Genomic DNA, 21,214 nt, shown 5'->3' on the forward strand with positions numbered 1-21,214 from the left:
AGTAGGCGTTTATAGTAGAAAAGTAAAAAGTCTTTGCTGACGTTTTTCCATCCATAGGAAAGGCTCGGTAGCCTGATATAACTTTCACTGTTTTGTTTTTGCCTTGGGGGATCAAGGTTAATTTTCTTCTTTGAGTAATGGAGTTATAGTTTATGTCTCCAGATTTAAAAAAAATAGTTCCATGAAACGTTTTTACTGCAGCTTAAATGATTTTGTATTTTTTTGCAGGTCAGATGTTGGAAAAACATTCCTATCATTGGTTTGAACAGTAGGTTAGGAATCTGAGTAACGGCATTTAAAACTGAAACAAAGAATCGAATCTCTAGAAGGATTTGGCTTCATCTGTTGATTCTCCTATGATTGACTTTTAAAGACCGATGGAGAACAACGGGGGAAATAGTTGGCTGAACTGGTAATGGGAGAGCAGTGAGGTAGAAATATTAAAAGGTCATGAAGATATGAGTAATGAGGCAGAGTGAGGCCTCGGTAAAAGCAGGCCCTTCATAGCTGCGTTGGAGTTTGACAAAAACTAGAGGGTTTGGTAAGAGCAGCAGAATGAAGAGACTGATGCAGGTCTCTTCATTCTTCCTCTGCCACTCTGCTGTCTATTTGGCAGCAGTAATCTGGACAGCTAATAAAATCAGATCTCTTATCAATATTTTAAACTTTTGTTGTTCCTGACAATAAGCATGTAATTGTTTACACAAGTAGCATGTCTTAAGTGGAAATACAAGTCAGCTGCTCTTTAGATTTACTCTGGAAGTTGAGTCTTTATTTTATGTTGGGTTTAAAAAAATTTACCAATTAGACATTCATGGCTCATTGCAGAAATGGTCTTGACCTCCCAAGGCTATTTCAGCCGATTCAGTCACAACCGATGACTGCATAGCAGAACAAAACGAGGCGTGGAGCGCAACGTTGTTGGATTGAAATGGTATGATTGATATGTTAAGAACAAAATGGGTGTCAATCTCCCATCCGACTTCAAAACGGAATGTTTGAAGACAACGTTAGGTGATCAGTGGAAAATACCCTGGTAGAGGAAAATCCAGACTGACAAGTGAACCTGTTATTTATTTCTTAGTTATTTAGTTTGGCAAGATAACTTGCTAAACCAGGTGGCAGAGGTGCTAGGGTGTGATTTTGTGTTTATAACTGTATAAGACAGGACATCTGGAAACAGAATAGCAGCAAAGAGGACAGGGTATATGTCATAGGAAGAGATTAATTAAAATATAAGGTAAAAGATGGTATAATCTTGTTGAAATCTAATTACTATATGGGGACTTTATATAAAATTTGTTTGAGAAAGGGCAGCATTCCCAAAACTTTAGCATCTATAAACTTTAATTTCAGGTGCATTAATTGGTGGGTGTATGTAATTTTTCCTCTCTCTTGGTAAATTTTTTTTTTTTTTTTTTTTTTCCCCAGGAATTATAGCAAACTAGTTGCTAATAATCCTTGCCTTGCGTCATTCTAACAGCTGCTGCATTTTTTTATTTCATCAAAGTTTTACTGCATATGATCTTTGAGTCTTTCTTGACTTTAGGCTAATTCCTTCGTAGCGATTCATTCTTCACTAAATTCCTCTTTGCTGCTACTCCAGTCCAATAATATAGGTCTGCCGAACAGTTCATCAACAGAAACAAACGCTAAAAACTTGTGTTACAGGAACCATTTATTCCACAATTACTCTGACTAAAAGGTTCCCAGTCGTGTATAATCAGAAGCCGTTTCCTGTGCCTAATGACTGTTTTCACTTGCATACATCAGTGGTTTATCTAGACAAATCTTTTTCCTTATTTAGTTCAACTCATCCACATGCGGACATGTGCACGCATGTGGAAATGATTATCTGTAATGTAAATCCTGTAATCAAGCGACGTTTGGAAACGAGACTGTTTATAGAAGGAAAGTGTTCAGAAGTTGGTAAATAAAGGCTGCAGATGAAGCTTCTGAGGGGCTTTTTAGGACTTTTCCTCTGATCTCATCAGAGTCTTGGAGGTAGCTTTGCATTACCGCGGTAAGTGAACACGCAGACACATGGAGATGAAATGCGTGCACACGAGATGTGCCGTTTAATAGTTCTGTCACCCTGAGGAAAACAGATGCCTGATGACCAGCAGGGCTGCGGGTTACTGCTATTGTCCAAGTGCCGTGGACGACCCGAACTGCAGGTTCGCTGTAGCTGGATGAGTTAGCTTTATACAGGTGCAGCGTAATAAACATTAATAGGGTTTCTTGCATCAGTGATTCAGCTTAAAAAGTGAAACTCTTACATTACACACAGTAACGTAGTTCAAGACCTTGCTTCTTCAGTGTTGATGATTATCCCTAACAGCCAATGAAAACACACAATTCAGTTTCTTATATTTGATTTTAAAGTGAGACCAGCGGTGAGACTTCAGTCAAATGATTTTGGTTTTGTTCCACAAGTTTCTCACAATAATTCGCTTCAGTTCTGACCTGTTTCTCTGGACAGAACTAGTTTATGGGCTGCCATACTTGCACCATTTTACCAGCTCCGACCACCAATATTCCACTCGACTGCAGTCAGGACTTTTTAATTATCTCTCCAAAGCCTGGACTGTGTTGCTTTAAGACTCTCTGTATCTAATTTGACTGTAGGGTCATTATTTATCTGGAAACCCATTTGGCCCCAAACTTTAACTTCCTGGCTGTCTTGAGAGATGGCTCCAATATTTCCACAAAATGCTTCTTTCTTCCTTCAAATGTAACAATAGTTGTTTATTTCCATTTCTCCATTTTGTCAGAAGTGGTGTGTGCTTAATACATTAACATATGTGCGTAAAATGAAAAACGGTATGACTTAGATTTTACAAAAATGTTGGCAGCCTTTCTATTAGTGCAGTTAAACATCTGAATTTGAAATAACTACTGGTTATTCATTATTATTATTTTTTTTTTGCTAATGTTAACTGGCTAGAAACCGAAACATTTTTGTCTGTTTTTAATGTCAGAAAGCAAGAAAAATTACTCCCGTTCTTGAGTAAAAAAAATTACTTAATTCTTGAGTAAAGACAGTTTCTGCATGACTAAACAGTTGCTACATTAAACTACTTCCCTTGTAGTTTCTGCAGTAATCTCTTTACGTCATCACTTCTGATTTCACAAGCATAATCAGGCGATCTAAGTGTTGAGAACTTCTCAGAATCACGCCTGTCATCACCGGAGGCCGAGTTATATGGGACGTCACGTAAGTGACGGCAGCCTTCCCTTCAGAGAAGGCGAGCACGACCAGCAGGTTTAAGGCTCTGTGACACCAGACGAATGGCTTCGCTTGTCCGCAGGAAACCCACAACAATCACTCTTCTGTTCAGCTCAGAGGAGCAAAGCCATGCATCTGTCTGCTCCCTGGCTCTTGTTGTGCATTATTTAGTGTAATATTAGAGCTTTGTCAATCTCTAATGAGTTCTTCAATTCTTTCTCGGTGAATATTTGCACTTTCTCATGGTGTAAAGATTACTATAAAAGCCTGAAAGGTATGTGAAAACGTGGTTTCCTCTTGCTCCTTTTTAGTTTGTGCAACACAGTGCAGCAGGGATTCCTTTGTTTCGAGTTGTAGATGTAAAGGCTACAGTAGCATGTTGTAGTAATATTTTAATGCACTCATTTTGATCCTATCAAAAACAAAGCTGTACCCAGTGTCTCGGACACATAGTAGGAAGGAAAAAACCTCTTCTGACCCACATTGGTAATGGAAGCAGGTGAACGTCTATTTCAGTTCTTGTCATCTCGTGATGAAGAATCTCCTGAGGTTTTTTTGTCCTGCCCTTTACCCTCGCATATTTCCTTGTTTTTAGTCTTCATTTTTCACTGTATAATTTATTTATTTCAACTTTCAGTTTCTATACAGGCAATAAAAGCTACATCACTGTACTTCCTTTGACTGAGTATCAAGTTTAGACGATCTATGCTTTGAACTGGACCAACAACACTCGTACATTTTAGTGTATATTGAAGACTAAGGATGACATATGACAACATTTAAGAGAAATTATATTTTCCTTGTTTTTATTTCTTCTAAAACACCATCTTTCATTAGTCATTTGCCTTTGTTATAGAGTTAAAAAAAGAAATGACTGTGATGTAATGTGATTAAGATTCAATAACTCAATTAAGATTCGTAAATCAGTCTCATTGTCTAAAAATCAGTTGGAAAAATTGAGGCTTAATCTTTCTATCACACAATCTTCACCACAAGAAAAAGAACCACTCAAATATTTCCTATATTAAAAGAAGGTGCAATAAAACCTGGGGTCTGATTTCTTCATATTATGAAGATTCCAGGACTCAGTCTTTGAGGAATAATGTACTTATGTTAGTACATTTTGATGAGATATTGACAAAAGCAAGTTTTGTAGGTGAAACTAAACTATTTTTTGTGCACTACAATAAAAATAACTCAAGGAAAAAATTAAACTTTTTTTTTTTTATTCCTTTGGATGACCTTAAGTCAAGCTTATTTAAAAAAGGAAAACCTATCCTGTCTAAATTATCATCTTGTAGTTATGCATTTTGAGATCTTTTAAGTGGTAACCATCTTGGTTACTGCCCCTACTTGTTATTAGTCTCTTATCCAGGCTAGTAGAAACTTGCAGGTGCAGTTTTATGGCAGATGTGTTTCCCACACACTGCAAGCGACAGAAATGCAGAATCGCCACTGACTGATTAATACCAACATTTTTCTCTTGTGATTAAGGCATTTCGAGTGTGCGGTATGTGAAAACATAAAATCCCCCAGACAGATTGTCAAATAATTTGCTTGGCTAATTTTCTCTGTACTCTGCCGTTTCTTTCTGTTGTTGATGCGGAGACTGAAGGTGTCGTCATCTCACAGCCTGTTTTGTTCAGCTGCCAGGAAGGAGCGTCACTTTTAAGCTGTTGCATTCAGGTCACCTACTTACTTGCAGTCATTTGCAGGAATATCCACTTTTTGAGAGGATTCATGTGGGCTTGCCTTTGTTTGTTCTTCATCTGCCTGCCTGGAGTTTAAGATCCAAGACTTGATGAAACAGTCCAGCTGTGAAGTTCAAAAGCCTTGGATAGCAAATCATAAGGCATGCTGTAAATATTTATGTCAGTATACACACAAGAAGTGTCTTTAAATAGAGTCAGGAAACTGTAGGCTCAGTTTCCTGACTTGCCGTGTATGCTAACATGTTGAAATAGAAAATCAACAAATGATTCAAAATTACGTTCCATAGATAAATCCTCTAATAGGTTAGTCTGCAAACAGATGGGGGTTCAACTTTGTATTTAACAATCAACTGACTTGTATTGAATTTAACTTTCAAGTCCCGACAACCTAACTTAGCTTTTTACAGAAAAGACCAATTTGCAATTTTGAAACCATTTCAAAATATGAACACTAAAGGAGCGCCACCTACTCTATTTGACCTGTTTTAAAACTGCATTTGCCAAACTATGTACTGTTTTTTATATCAGACCTTTAAGCATATCTGCACTTGGTAAGAAACGTGTTGTGTACAAAATACTGAAAGAAATGATTATGCACTAAAACTTGAATCCTGAATCTCAGACCTGCCCACGCCTCCCGTCACTGTTAAAGGCATAATAGTGACTTTTCATAGGTGGATGATGGGGATTTATGATTATCTTATTCGGCCTGGCCTGTTGGCCCGGGTGAGGCTGAACGAGACAGATGGGGAGCACAGCTGCTTTCTAATCTGTGGCTGAAGCAACACAAACACAATCCCAGGTTGCCACAAACAGACTGGGTGTCGCAGGTAGAAAATATTCAACAAATTTTTGATGAAATGAAATTGGAGGCAATTTTTTTTTTTCTTCTTTCGAAATCCTCAGCAGTGCATGTTTATGACACACTCATGGCCTTGTTTGACACCTGTTTGTTTTGGAAAGACCTTGTTTTTTTTCTCTTTTTTTAGCTAAGTAGAATTTGAGAGCAAACTGTGGCATGCAAGCATCATCCTTGGACAGCCAAAGTAGATAAACGGTGCATAAATTAGATGTGTGTTTTAGTTTTTGTTGGGATTCTGCCTGTTGCAGTGGGAGATAAACCACATTAGTCATCAGTTGAAACAAGTACGCGCTCATGTGAAGCCGCAGACAAACATGGATTTGTGTGTTTTACTGTGATTTTTTTATTTATTTTTTCCCCAGTGTCCTCCAAATGTTATCAGGGCTTGGCAGGCGTCATGCAGAATTAGCTCTGGTGACGTGGCCCCAATGTCAGTGGCACAAATGGTTTTCTGGGGCTTTTGCTTGTAGAGTAATTTGAAGTAAAAATAAAAAAACCTGTTTAATAAATGAATAAAAAAAAATAAATGCATCCTTCCATCCTTTAATCCACCTGTTTGTTCTTTCCAGGGTCACAGGGCAGTCACATACACCACTGTAGATCAGTTATATTCTTTATTCCCAATTTATTTAGAAAAATACAAATAAGAAAATAAATAAAAACAAATACAGATGAAAACTAGTAAAGTTCAGATTTTGTGTTGAACCCCTTATCTTTGACCTTTCACCTGCAAGAATAGTCGTTCTGGAGGTCCCTTCAAAAATGTCAAAAAACATAAAAGAAATTTATAAGAAATGTATAACCTGGCCAGTTGTCATAGTTACAGTGTTTCTGTTTTGGCTATAGTGACAACTTGTTTTTTGCGGGGGTTTTTTTTTTTAGAAAAATAATGAATTTTTCCTATTTGGGTCTTTGAGGCGACATAACTATCACCTTACTTCAAGATTGTCTCTGAGGGCAACATAATTGTTTTACAACGACCTCTGTATCTTTTCCTGATGGAACTAGTTTGATTTGAAACATTCACAAAATAGGTCTTTCTTCTTTGTTGCATTTTTTTTTTTATGTAGAAGCATTTTTCTGTGGTGAGAAAAGCATCAGCAGCCTTTTTTCTGTCTTGCAGCTTTACAAACCTCCAGTAACTGGAGTTGGTTTCTTTTTCTTGTACCTGAATCCATTTCTCTTTGTTAGAGTTGTTGTGAGTGGGTGGTTTGGTGAGTGGGTGGATCGGGGGGGGGGGGGGCTAAACTTAAATGGGGTCATTTTTCCAGAAAGCGTGGCGGTCAGTGTGAGTGGGCGGGCGGGTGGGTCCAGCTCTTCCTGTTTACTATGGGTTCCTGATCACAGCGGGGCTCCAGGTTTCTGGCTCTAATGCTTCCAGCGTGGGCTATTTGTGAAGAACTGGCACGCTCGCACTTTAAAATTGGACGGCTAAAATCTTAGTGATGCAATGAATAATTGATCTTTTGCCATTTTTCTTTGTCGATGGCATTCTGTAGCATTTTTTTTAATATTTGTGACTATTTATGGGTATTGCATAACAAATATGGCTGTTTATTCTTTAAAAATCATCAACCTGAGTCGGTATTTAAGGAATACTTTCAGGCACCCCTTTTCTTTTATACCAAACTTTTAGTAATTCAGAATTTCCGAGTTACTTTCTAAAGCTAAAGTGATGAGATGTTTAGCAATGTTGGTGGTACATTTAAAAAAAAACATTTACTGTTCTGATTTTACCTTTTTAAAGTTTTAGGGTTACATCAATGGCAATAGCACTTCAACAGTTCAATGTGGGGACAAGATGTAGCTAAACACAGAATCCACATGTAATTGACAAGACAAACTAATGACGGGTAGTTTGTCTAAATATAGCCAGTAGTTTGCAGGAGTAACTACAGAGGTAACTTTGCGTCTGACTGCTCTCATGCATGTTTGATGCTGCGGGGATGTTGGCCTCTGAGGGCTGATCCCTGATGGGCTGCCTCTGCTCTCCGCCACTGTAAGAAAAGATGCGGATGCTGAGTGAGGCGGACAGATACAGAGCCTCTGCGCTCTCCCCATCCTCCTCTCCGTACCGCACACGTTTCCCTCCCAACTATAAATACGCTCCTGAAATCCTCCACATCCTGAAACACAAAACGCCGATAAAAGTTTATTATCGCGCTCCAGAATGGCTTAAAGTCTCCGGTTACACCTGAAGGCCGAGGCGGCTCCGGGTTACGAGTCTAGCTTTTATTTTGCAAAGACGTTTTTTATTATTTGATTAAATGCAGACGGGCTTTTATGTAAAAAGCTCAAATCCAGATGAAAGCGGAGCATAATCGATATAGCAGGGATTGTCTTCGAGGCCGTCCAGGTTGTGGCGAGGGAGGGAGGGAGGGAGGTGAGAAAACCAATAAAGAGGCATCACTGGGAAAACTGGCAGCAGCAACAGACGCCTGCCGTTCTGCTCACTGCTGCAGCTGATGACAAATTAAGACCTGTTTTTGCTAACTTTAAGCCTAAACAGTTATTTATTAGGGTGCTATTAATAGTTACATGATGCAAAATCCAGTTACTGGGATTTGAATCGTCTCAGATCAGTGATCTTTTTTTTTTTTTTTTAACACAAAACTAACAACCACCACCATTTTCAAGCGATGACAAATTAGTTAGCAGGATGTGGTTTGATTGAGATAAAGGTCACAAACAAACGCTTTGATGCATAAATATGTACAATCTTGTAATTCCTTCATTTTCAGTCGGATTTAAATCTACTGCTGCTGTGAAATAACCTGCAGCACATACGTTTTGGTTTGATTTTCAAGTTCTTTTAAAGCACATGCCTCAAGGTAGAAGGACATGCAAAAAGGATGTTGGGTGAAGCAGACGAAGCAGGCAGGTGGGAGAGGAAAGAGGGAACAGGAGCTCTGTGGGGGCGACTTAATTTGGCAAGCCGTTTGCTTTCATGTCCTCTTTCACTGAAAGGAAGAAATCTGTCTATAAGATTGGACATGATACTGTTTTAAAATCTGTTCATGGTACAGCTGGATGCTGATAGAAACTAAATGTGACTTTTGCCACATTTAAACAAATACTTGTATTTTCTCATGTCATCTTTGTCTGATATTAAAATTTGTTTGCCGATCTGAAACGCCAAGTGTGGGGGGAAAAAAAAGTAAACATAAATCTGTTTATCTCCGTCATTTAGTTTGCTCGTTAATTAGAAGTCACAAGATCTAAATAAATGCAGCCTCTTGACACTCGATCTCATTCAGTGGCCACAGATTACTGTCGACTTTTATCAGCCCCTTGTGATCGTCTTTGCGTGTGTTCATCGGCAGGCTGTTTTAGCGAGGAATTAAAAATCTCCCAGAGTTTGTTGGTTCAGGTTGCTGGAGGAGGCAGACTTTATGAAAACAAAAGTGGGGACTGACTGAAGGAAGAAAACAAGACAGGAAGGATTGAAGTTAAGCCGATTCCCTGATTAAGTGCGTCTCTCACTCAGTCTCGGATTAAATAACGCTGTTATTCTAGTTTTCTTTTGCAAAAGCTTGAATTGAGACATAATTAATCAAGCTAAGATGGTGCTGAAAACTGAGGACATGTTCATATAATGTTTTTCTTTGTTATTCAACACTATCCGCTAACAGCAGACGACCTGATTTTCTACATGCTTTAAATAACATTCAAATGAAATGTAACTCAGATTTTCATGTATTCTGAGGCTTTGTTTCTATTGTTTTGGAATAGAAACCTCAGCATCACAGATCCTCCACCATACATAACAGTGGCCATAGGATGAGTTTTCTTCTATTTTTTTTTTTATTTTTACATATTGGTAAAACATATTTGATATTCTTGTCAATCAAACCTCCAAAGTAAGATATTTTTTTGTGTGTGTGTTTTTTTTAAGCACATTTGTTTTATTACTTAAAAGTGCAAAAAAAAAAAAAACTGACATAGTCTGGATGTTACTTGAGGCTTTGTCATTAATTGTGTTTAATATTAAATGTTAGATTGACTGAATACGTGAAATTGATGTGGATAATTTTCCTTGTTGTATTGAAAAGAGAATCACAGTGCCAGACCAATGGATGAAACTTCTCATTCTCTTATCACGCTGTGAAAATGTGTGTGTGTGTGTGTGTGGTGGGGGGGAGAGTGTGTGGACACGTTTCCTGCCGCATTCCAGGCTGAGTCACATGCACATCCTTGTATCTGTGGCAACAAAAACTCTCATTCATTAAGAACAATTTGCTAACTCATTGTAGCCCTCTGCAAATGTCTGAGAAGCCCACTGGGGTCGATTTAGACTGAATAAATAGAGCAGACACACTAAAAACAGGCATGTTTGTGTTGAAGTTTGACGTTTATTTATTTATTTTCTGTCTTCTTCCTCCTGCAGTGTGCTGGGGAGGAGAACTGTGTGGACACCAGGACGGTTTATATCGGACATAAGGAACCTCCTCCAGGAGCTGAGGCCTTCATTCAGCAGAGGTTTCCAGATAACAGAATAGTTTCCTCCAAGGTCGGTGAAAGCATAAAGACACAAAAACATGTCTCTCTTCAGCCTTCACTGTGTGGCTGATTTATACTTTGCAACAGAACGCTGGATTAAAACGTTTCTGTAAAAGAAACAGTGTTTCACCGACTTTCTGACTGAAAGGAAAACACTTTGTCATGTTTCTTCTTTGCTGTTTTTGTTTCTGCTGATCAATTACTTGTTTGAATTGACACACAGATTGAATATTTCACCTCTTGTGTTTCCAGTACACTTTTTGGAACTTCATCCCCAAGAACATGTTTGAGCAGTTCAGGAGAGTGGCCAACTTCTACTTTCTTATCATCTTTCTGGTTCAGGTAAAAATACATTTCATATTTTGTGAAAGATCAGTGGTTTATATGTATATAGTACGTGCCATTTCATTTTTTTGTATAACTGTCGAATAATTTAGTAATCGATTAATCGCTAACTGGAGTACAGACTAAAAATAAAAATTTGCTGAAAGAACAGATTTGATGCATTTCCTCATAAATTATAAATTTTCACAGACAAATTTGCTCCTTAAATGTCAAATATTCCAATTTTTTGAATATTTTTCTGTCATTGCAAAGGTTGCCTAGTTTGTCAGGTTTAGTTTGTTTAGTATTTTCCTACAAAGCTTAGTTTTCATTGAATTTAATACTCATTAGCATGCGATTATGTCTATGATCAAACTGGGTAGTGGATGCTCAGCAGAGCTTCTTGGATGGATTGTTACTTCCTGCAGCATCTGGATTAGTTTCTTGTCATTGAGAAAATAATCCAGCATATTCTTGAGGAAAATGTTTATTTTTTATGTACAGCAGTCAGGCTGCAAGAAAAGTGAAAGAAACATTTATGTTTAACTCCAAGTAACAAAAGCTAACTTCAGCTATTCATGATGATAAAAGGGGGGAAAAATATTCGGCATTTATGATTCAGATATGACTGTTTTTAGCTTTGTGTAATTTAGACTTTCATCATTATTTCGTGTTTGTGACCGCAGCTAATCATCGACACTCCCACAAGTCCCGTCACCAGCGGGCTGCCGCTCTTCTTTGTCATCATTGTGACGGCCATTAAACAGGTGAGACCTGATCGTTCTGCTTCATATGTCCACATCAGCTTCAACTCCACACATCAGACAATCCTTCCTCTGTGTGTCCCGCAGGGCTATGAGGACTGGTTGAGACACAAAGCAGACAAAGCTGTCAACCAGTGTCTGGTCCAGGTGGTGCAGCACGGGAAAGTGAGCCGCAAACACAGTCGCAAGCTTACGGTGCGTGACTGTAACTCGCTCTGATCGTATTTATCGGTAAAACTTTAGCAGAAGCTAACCAGAGCAAAGAAGCTTCCTGGAATTAGTGGGTTTAATGAGCTTCATCTTCTCTGTCCTTTCAGGTCGGAGATGTGGTGTACGTGAAGGAAGATGAGTCTTTTCCGTGCGATCTCATTCTTCTCTCCTCGTCCCGAGATGACGGGACGTGTTACGTTACAACGGCCAGCCTGGACGGGGAAAGCAGCCACAAGGTGGGATTTATGCAGATGATATTTCATGTTTTTTACATTTAATCTGTTGCAGATTGCACAAAATAAACTTATGGTGAAGTCAAAGTAAAATTATACATGGATTCTAAATAAAAAAAAAAGTGGCTGTATGTTGCTGTTAATTTCTGCATTAGACACTTTCATGCTTCAAATTTGCACAGATTTGTCATATTTCTGGGTAGTTCAGACACAAACAAGTAGCATTTGATCTTGGCTTCATACTTTCTCCTGCTTTGTTTTTACCACTTACACTCTTTCTGCTCTTCAGATATGAACTTAACCTTTTTTTCAGACGTACCATGCAGTTCAAGAGACCAAAGCTTACAAAACAGAGGAAGAGGTTAACTGCATCCATGCCACCATAGACTGTGAACAGCCGCAGCCAGACCTGTACAAGTCAGTGCAACAGACACAGACGGTTTGAATTGACATCAGAAACATGTCTGACCTCACGTCTTTTCTGCTCTTTTCTGTCCAGATTTAGGGGCAATATCAACATTTACATGGGAAATGAGCCTGTGTCCAGGTACGCCAAACATAACAAGAAAACTGTCTCTAGTAAACATCCATACGATTCAGTTTGTTTCTGTCTGATTTTTAGGACATTGTGAAACTCTAATTTTCATTTTATGAAGTTATTATGTGATTCTTTAAAATATAATCTCTTCATCTGCAGCGTTCTAGATTTTTGCAGGTTTTGCATCAGAGTTGACTGTTAATTTGACCTGATTGTAGTTTTTTTGTCAAGTATATCATTTGATTTGTTTAGTTTTGGTTTTATTAGATTATAATACATTTCAATGCAAGATTTTAGAGCGGCAGCATAAAAATTTGTGGATTTATGAATGTAGAGTAGTACTTTGTGTGACATTTCACTGTATTTGGATGCAGCAGAAAAGTTTTTTTTTTTAGTTTCTTCATCTGGTTTTGTAATAATAATTATTCTCTTCATTAATGACCAAATCAACGACATTAAAAGAGTGTTTGTCCTCCATAGATCTTTGGCGTCTCAAAACCTGCTGCTTCGCGGAGCGACGCTTAAAAACACTGAATATATCTACGGTAACGCACAAAATACACCAGAATCTTTACATGTGATTTAGTGTGTTTTAAAACTGTGTTCTTACTGCGTTAAGGTGTTGCTATCTACACTGGCATGGAAACCAAGATGGCTCTCAACTACCAGTCCAAATCTCAGAAGCGATCGGCGGTGGAAAAGTAAGCCCTCCCTCCCCACCATCTCCCAGTCCTTCAGTTTTAATTTTAGAAACCGCCTTGTTTAGCTCCGTCTGATATTCTCCATCAAAGCTGCAGCCTGATCATCTTCTTTTCTCACACTGGATTAGATAATCGTCTAATTTTTGTTTAATGCCCATCTGTTCACATCTCAAATCTTTTATTCACTGACTGCTGGTTTGTGAGTCTCAGCGGCTCGCTGCAGAGACTCAGTCTATTTCTTTCCATCTGCCACTGATGGAGTCTTCTGTCCAGATGGCTCGTAGGTGGATCTCATTTGCAGTTTGCTACTGTCGTTTGGCATTTGTCTTCCTTTTAACCAAAATTAACTCGGCTCGACGTTGTGAATGTTTTTTTTATTTGGCCAGTTCTTTATCTGCACCTGTCTGACAGTTTTTTCTGCTGTGGATTTCTCAGTTATTTGATTTAGTAGCAGTGTCTATGTGGAGAAATATGAATAAAATATTAATTGATTTAGCACAATTTGTTCTTCCTAAAACAAAACTTGCTGTTGGGAATCGGTAATGAATACACATCACTTTATGAAACGGTGCAGATTGGAAAGTTTGTAAGTTTTTGTGATTTATTTGAGCTGCTTGTTTGTCAGGCTGAGAGTATTGTGCAACAATAACTTAAAAGAATTAATAAAAACAAGAATTATCATAAATTTTAATTTATTAAATGTTTGTGTAATATTGACATTTCTTTGATAATTTGAAATATTAATGTGACGTAAGGGAATACATACCTTTTTTGTGGCACTGTATGTAATATGTAAATAAATGATTAAAATCAGAAAACTGGACTGTTCAGACTAAAATAGCATTCGTCTTTATAATGAATTCTCAGCAGCTGCTCGTTGTCTCCCCCTGCAGGTCAATGAACGCCTACCTGGTGGTCTACCTGTGCATCCTCATCAGCAAAGCCGTCATCAACACGGCGCTGAAGTACGTGTGGCAGGCCGACCCCAACAGAGACGAGCCGTGGTACAATGGGAAGACGGAGAGCGAGAGGCAAAGACACGTTGTGAGCTTTCAGCTAACTTCCTCTAGACCCGACGGAACAAATTCTTCATCCTTTAAGTTTCTGAGGCTCCTCTTCGTCGCTTTCCTCTTCAGCTGATCAGGGCGTTCACGGACTTCTTGGCCTTCATGGTGCTGTTCAACTACATCATCCCTGTCTCCATGTACGTCACCGTGGAGATGCAGAAGTTCCTGGGGTCCTACTTCATCATGTGGGACGATGAGATGTTTGACGAGGAGCTGGGCGAGCGAGCCGTGGTCAACACGTCAGACCTGAACGAGGAGCTGGGCCAGGTAGAGATCCACTGGGGAAACCTCAGATGCTTTAAGTACAGGAAAGTAAAGGTGCGGTAATCAACTCTGCTCTTTCCAGGTGGAGTACGTCTTCACGGACAAGACGGGGACTCTGACCGAGAACAACATGGAGTTCATAGAGTGCTGTGTGGACGGAAACGTTTACGTACCTGATATCATCTGTAATGGACAGGTAATAATAAAATGGTTATTATTCACAGCAAGTTTGCCAACCAAATTATGTTGAATCCCTCTGATCCAAATAGACAAATAAACAATTGCATTTATTTGTAGAAAAATTCAAGGAACCAAATTGTAAAATTTGTGGTTTTGTATCATCAGTGCTGATTAGCTGTTTGTTTTTATTAAATTAATGCTGATTAAAACGTGAACCTGATTAAATTTTGTTGCTCTCATATCTTGAGTCCAAAAACACTCTGTATGGCTTAGTAATTGGAAAAGTAAACCAGAAAAGAAAGACAAATCTTAAAAATAGTAACTTTCACTTGAATTTGTTGTTGCCAGGTGATGCCTGGTGCTGCTGGCATCGATATGATCGACACATCGCCAGGGCCTGAAGCCAGGGTGAGTGAATTCCCTCCCTGACGGTTTTAGGGTGTGTGTGTGTGTGTGTATGTGTGTGCGTAACAGCTCTGTTCGTCCACCACAGGAGCGTGAGGAACTGTTTTTCCGCGCCTTGTGTTTGTGCCACACGGTACAGGTGAAGGAGGAGGAGACGGTGGATGGGATCAAACATGGCATCCACCAGGGCAAGTCCTCCTCCTTCTACATCTCCTCTTCGCCAGACGAGGTGGCGCTGGTGGAGGGCATGAAGAGGTGGAGCAGACAAACGCATGAAGAATTAAGATTCCCCCCCGACCCCAACTCATTTAGTCACTCACTCCTGTTAAAACGCTCTGTGCTGCAGGCTGGGCTTCACCTATCTGCGGCTGAAGGACGGTCAGATGGAGATCTTAAACAGGGAAGATGAGATAGAGAGGTTAGTGTGACCCCAAACACTCACCACGTCTGGATTGTTTTTTTTTTTATTTAATCCGTCTCACACAGTTTACAAAACGATTTAATTAGTAATACAGAGAGAAATGCATGAAAATTTCAAACTTCTCAATGTTGTGCATATTCGTAATTCAATTAGTGTTCCAGCTAGGATAAGAAGATTGCTTTGCATCATGTTTGACCTTTTGTTTGAGGTTTCCTCTGTAGATTCTAAAGGTTTTTGTCCATGATTCACAAACTCAGCTGCAGTTATTTTGCTCTGTATTTTTAACGGCAGGTTTGAGCTGCTAGAAGTTTTAACTTTTGACTCTGTGAGACGGAGGATGAGCGTCATCGTCAGGTCCAGCACGGGTAACGCATCTAAAACTGTATACATATCTTGTTTATTTTTATGCTTTAGTGTTTTTTTTTTTCTCCTCTTACTCTGTTTTTTTTTTCTGTTTTTGTGAGCAGGTGAGCTGTACCTGTTCTGCAAAGGAGCCGATTCCTCCATCTTCCCGAGAGTGGTTTCAGGAAAGATGGAGCAGATCAAAGCGCGGGTGGAGCGAAACGCAGTGGTAAGGACAAAAACACAACACATAGTCACCCATCCACATTTCCTCAGAAACCCTGAGAATAACTTGAAGACGTTCTCATAAGAAGCAGTTTTGAGCTGTAAAGGTTGCACAGCGTTTGTGGTTTCCACAGCTACATCCTGACCACAGTTTCCAAGGTTACCACAAGAGGTGAATCAGTGAAGCATGGCCCACATCAGCCAAATTTTCTCTGTAAACGTTATAAATTTTCACTTTTTATGAATATGGAGTTGAGTTTGATTAAATGTAAACAATCCAAGGGGTGTGAATACATTCACAAGTCATATTGCAAACATTTTACATTTTACAGAACCTAATTTAAAAAATTCAAATGGTTAAAGTCCAATCTGATTTAACGGTGGAGACTGACCACTCGTGCAAATCCAATCAGTTTTGTCTGATTTCAAATGTAATAAGATATTTGCACTAGAAACTAGACAAAAATAACTGTTAAGATTTTGTTTTTGCAGTTTAAAAACAATTGTTTGTCTAAAAAATATTTACTAATGTTAAAATATCACTTCTTTAAAATGACATTCTAAAGAAACAGGTGTGACTGTTTGAGAGTGTGGTTTCAGGTCAGTGTGTCTGTTCAGCTGAAGTAGATCAAGTGAATTAAAGTAGCTGTAAAAACCAGGTCAAAAAGAGGTTCCTCTCTCTATCTCTCTCTGAGTGATTGCAGCAGCAGATAGTTCACAGCTTTCAGTGGCAATGGAAATGTAGGTTGTGGGTGTTGAACAAGTGAGCCCGGTGCCCACACACTGCACCCTACATTACTCAGAGCTGACAGCGAATGCCTTTATGTTTCAAAGCCTTTTCCGTGTCTGTCTGTGTTCCCTCCAGGAAGGCCTGAGGACTCTCTGCGTTGCTTATCGGCGGCTGAGTCCGGAGCAGTACGAGCAGGTCTGCCACCTCCTTACTAGGGCCAAGTTGGAATTTCAGGACCAGGACAAGCTGGTGGCCGAGGCGTATGACCTCATCGAGAGAGACCTCATCCTGCTGGGAGCCACCGCTGTAGAGGACAGGTAGAGAGTGGTGTAGCATTAAAACTCTGCAAGCCCCAATATCCCAAAGCAGGGTGCTCCGGTGTAGGGGAGAAGAAAAAAAAAAAAGCACAAGTTTTAAAGGAACTGTTCTGAACAAAATGTGACCTGCGCATGTTTCTGTAAAAATATTATTAAAAAAAAGATGTTTGCTTTCTTTATCTCATTATCCCCACATTGTTTTCTGAATTATGTGGTTAAAGTAACAAATCTAATTTAGTTTTTCTCAGCAATTCCAAACTCTATTTCAATAATCTTGGTATCAAAATAAAGCTAAAACTTGGAAACTCCATCAGAAGTGTAAATGTCAAAGCAGATGCTAGTTTAAGAGAAAATGAGATAACATAATTTTGAAAATGTTTTTGCATTATACATTATATAAACCTTTTAGAACCATTATGAACAAGACTACAAACATTTGGAAACCATTGATCCACCTCTGGATGTTACCCGTGCAAAGAAAAACAAATATCTAGGTGTTTTTCTCTTGGCACATGTTGGCACCATTTATAAAACTGGGAATTTCCTGTGTTTTTACGTAATAAACTCAAATTAGTTTTTATATGTGTAAAATTGCTTGTTTTTGACATATATATTTTTGAAATGCACTCATTTTCTATCAAATTATAATGCGAAAAAATAGAAAATTGCTGTATTTGACTCCAAAATATATACTTTGTTTCATACTACCAGGGTTACGATGTCGACTCAAAAGCTCAGATTCTTTTTATATGCTTTTTGCCAATAGTCTGATGTTTCTTAAACCCGTACTTCCTCCCCAGGCTGCAGGAGAAAGCTGCAGATACCATCGAGTCTCTCCACAAGGCGGGCATGAAGGTGTGGGTGCTGACCGGAGATAAGATGGAGACTGCGGCTGCTACCTGCTACGCTAGCAAGCTGTTCCGCCGCAGCACCCAGATCCTGGAGCTCACCACCAAGCGGACGGAGGAGCAGAGCCTGCATGACGTCCTGTTTGAGCTGAGCAGGACGGTGCTCCGGCATTACGGAAGCATGTCGCGCGACGCCTCCTCTGGGTGCGTGTTTGTGACCACAATTGATTCTGTTCTGCTTTATTTAAATAGAAATGCAAAGGATGGAAATATGAGACCATCCAACCATTGGTCTGTGGCGTCTTTCCAGTTTATCCAGTGAGTACATCGACTATGGCCTGATAATCGACGGCGCCACCCTTTCCGCTGTAATGAGGCCCAGCCAGGAAGACTCCAACTCAGGGAATTACAAAGAGATATTCCTGGAAATCTGCCGCAACTGCAGTGCAGTGCTCTGCTGTCGAATGGCTCCTCTTCAGAAAGCACAGGTAGAAATTATTCTGTGAGGCGTTAACATGGTAAATCCAGTCGGTGCAACGACAACAATCGCTGGCGTTTTTTTTTTTTTTGTTTTCAGATAGTCAAGATGATCAAATCGTCCAAAGAGCACCCGATCACCCTCGCCATTGGAGATGGGGCAAATGATGTTAGCATGATCCTGGAGGCTCACGTTGGCATCGGTTGGTGTTTATCTAGCATAAGCAAACAATGAAAACACAACTGAACATTTAATAGTTGCATACTGCTTTGTTTTAATCCTTTACAGCTTGTTAGAGTTTGTGTTGCTTTTTATTCCTTGGTTTGTTTTCACCGGCCTCGTTGGTTTTAATCACTGCTACATTTTTTCACATTGCAACCACAAACTTTGGTGTGTTTTATTAGGTTTTATAAGACGGACCGTGTGGTTTATCGCTGCAAAATAAAAAAAAATATATATATAAGATTTTTACAAATTAAAATTGAATTGATCCTTTCTGAGTCGATACTTTCTACAATTTCAGCTACAAATATTTTGGGTATGTCTTTAAACAAATACAAACAATTTATTTTTTTCTTTTCACCCATGCTTTATTCAAAATATTTCAGCAAATTGTCAATTTGACTCAGGTTTGGGCACCATTTCAAAGCATTTCTCCAGGTAACTTTAGCTAATGCATTTAACTGCAGTGCTGACGTGTTTTGTTTGCTATACGTTTCACTCTAGGCATTATGGGTAAAGAGGGTCGCCAGGCAGTAAGAAACAGTGACTACGCTATCCCAAAGTTTAAACACCTCAAAAAGATGCTGCTTGTTCATGGACACTACTACTACATACGCATCTCTGAACTCGTGCAATACTTCTTCTACAAGGTAATCCGCATTGTATTTATGCTGTTTATTTTATGCCAAAACTCATATTTGAGACATTTATACGTTCCTTTAATCTCATAAACTTTCTTCTTCTCCCCCCCCCCAGAATGTTTGTTTCATCTTTCCCCAGTTCCTCTACCAGTTTTTCTGTGGCTTCTCCCAGCAGGTTGGCAATGACAAAATGTCAAAAACCGATGTAAGAAATTCAGAAATAAAGATAAGACGAGCGCTGGTCTGTTTTCTCTACAGCCGCTGTACGACACGGCTTACTTGACTCTCTACAACATCAGCTTCACGTCGCTGCCCATCCTCCTCTACAGCCTCATGGAGCAGCACATCAACATGGACATCCTGAAGAAGGAGCCAACGCTTTACAGGTGGGTTGGTTTTTAAAGTCTGGGTTTTTCCAGGTCTGGATTTGCATGGAGGAGAGTAGTAGGAGACAGAAGTAGTGTGAGAACAACAGCTTCCTAATCCTATCGTAGCTTTACCATAGGGGTAACTTTTAGTTTTAGGAAAAATAAAGATGAAAGATGTAGGTAATAAAACAAATTAACTTGGTGAATGTTTTAAAATAAAAACATATGGAATGTGAAGATTTCTACTTAAACCAGTGAGTTTCTAAGTTTGATTGTGAATCTTGTTTTCATCATCAGAGACATAGCCAAGAACTCATTACTAACGTGGCCCATCTTCATATACTGGACTGTCCTGGGTGTGTATGATGCCATTGTGATGTTCTTTGGTGCTTACTTCCTGTTTGACAACACCACCTTTACCAGCAACGGACAGGTAATGCCGACGCCTCCATATCAGCCCCTGTCTGACCAAAACTCTGTTTCATTCTTGAGGACATCTAAATAATATCTGTTCAATTAGGACAACTGATGTCTTTCCAATTTTCCACTTTTGCCATTTTTTGATTTGTCTCCAACTCAGATAATGGTCATTTATGTTTTTGTTTAAACATTGTAATTATCTGATTATTGCTTATGTTTCACCACCTTTTGGAGATATCTAACATTTGCTGGTAGCCCTTAATTTTTGTTCCTATTCTGTAAATTGAAACACTAACACTATAAGCATATTCAGTGGTAATCCACTTAATATTGCTTTTATCTATTCTACTGAATACACCTAGGCAGTAATAGTAGATGATCTTACAAGTTGGATCAAAAGCTGAAATCTAAATAGGTTCTCGGATCGCTGCTCAAAATAAAGTAGCATTTCTGTCATCTTCTTCTGTTATGTTTGAGTTTCTTTTCATGATTTCTTTTAACCACCTTAAGTTGCTCCTTTGCTATAAATCTTTTTTTTTAATCTCATTTGTTTTTTTTTCCTCAGCTACAAAGTTTGTTTTTCTTCCTACCTCTTTATTTTTCTTCTTATACTCTTACCTTTGTGTTGCTTTTTCTTTTTGCTTGTCTTTCTTCCTCCCAGCTAATGACAACCAACACACAGATGGTAAGCCTGTCCCTGTCTCTCTGCCACCTCACCATAGTTTCACCCTCCAGCTCCCTGTTTCTTCCCCCATCTGACATACTGATGGAGAGCAGCATTCACTTTCATCTCATGCCCATTCCTTTAAGCTTGTAGATTTATTAAAGGCATTTGTGTTGTTCGCAGACTTCTCTGTGCTTCTTTTATGCGTTAACTTTATGTTAAATGAGTGGATGAATAAGAAACTACCACTTTTTATCATCTTAGACATTATTCATCCTTCATATAAACATATTTCACAGCTAATGAGCCTTAGAAAGAGGGATAATACTTTAAACAAAAGTGCATTTTAAAGGATGTTTGTAGAAAATGAAAAATTATTAACTCCAATGTTTTCTCAGATCTTTGTCATTTTTACATTAGATGTTCTCTATGCATGTGTTAAAGGAATAATTCAGGAATTTTGAAGCAATATTCTGTTGAAGCAGAACATAAACGGATGAGCAGGTAATAGTTTACCTGCAGAAGCTGATGCTCTTGGCCTTTTTTAAC

General features: G+C 39.0%; 1 protein-coding gene across 9 annotated transcripts in view; it reads left to right on the plus strand.

Moving 5' to 3' along the window:
* Positions 1-21,214, plus strand: part of atp11a (ATPase phospholipid transporting 11A) — a 39,004-nt gene that overhangs the window by 10,869 nt on the left and 6,921 nt on the right. For 7 of the 9 annotated variants that reach the window (XM_015048021.1, XM_015048018.1, XM_015048020.1 and 4 more), the window contains exons 2-27: positions 10,191-10,313; positions 10,556-10,645; positions 11,314-11,394; positions 11,479-11,586; positions 11,709-11,837; positions 12,148-12,251; positions 12,334-12,381; positions 12,853-12,917; positions 12,992-13,073; positions 13,967-14,117; positions 14,210-14,407; positions 14,487-14,600; positions 14,933-14,992; positions 15,078-15,244; positions 15,336-15,407; positions 15,702-15,775; positions 15,878-15,981; positions 16,843-17,024; positions 17,825-18,076; positions 18,183-18,360; positions 18,450-18,552; positions 19,077-19,222; positions 19,329-19,388; positions 19,472-19,599; positions 19,879-20,014; positions 20,663-20,686. In XM_015048021.1, coding sequence (XP_014903507.1) covers positions 10,191-10,313; positions 10,556-10,645; positions 11,314-11,394; positions 11,479-11,586; positions 11,709-11,837; positions 12,148-12,251; positions 12,334-12,381; positions 12,853-12,917; positions 12,992-13,073; positions 13,967-14,117; positions 14,210-14,407; positions 14,487-14,600; positions 14,933-14,992; positions 15,078-15,244; positions 15,336-15,407; positions 15,702-15,775; positions 15,878-15,981; positions 16,843-17,024; positions 17,825-18,076; positions 18,183-18,360; positions 18,450-18,552; positions 19,077-19,222; positions 19,329-19,388; positions 19,472-19,599; positions 19,879-20,014; positions 20,663-20,686 — 2,979 coding nt within the window. The remainder of the gene's footprint in view (positions 1-10,190; positions 10,314-10,555; positions 10,646-11,313; positions 11,395-11,478; positions 11,587-11,708; positions 11,838-12,147; positions 12,252-12,333; positions 12,382-12,852; positions 12,918-12,991; positions 13,074-13,966; positions 14,118-14,209; positions 14,408-14,486; positions 14,601-14,932; positions 14,993-15,077; positions 15,245-15,335; positions 15,408-15,701; positions 15,776-15,877; positions 15,982-16,842; positions 17,025-17,824; positions 18,077-18,182; positions 18,361-18,449; positions 18,553-19,076; positions 19,223-19,328; positions 19,389-19,471; positions 19,600-19,878; positions 20,015-20,662; positions 20,687-21,214) is intronic. The other 2 variants (XM_015048019.1, XM_015048026.1) reach the window with 1 other exon arrangement.

Source organism: Poecilia latipinna, unplaced genomic scaffold, assembly GCF_001443285.1.
Source record: "Poecilia latipinna isolate Pla-1442-1.1 unplaced genomic scaffold, P_latipinna-1.0 Scaffold856, whole genome shotgun sequence".
Taxonomy (NCBI): Eukaryota; Metazoa; Chordata; class Actinopteri; order Cyprinodontiformes; family Poeciliidae; genus Poecilia; species Poecilia latipinna.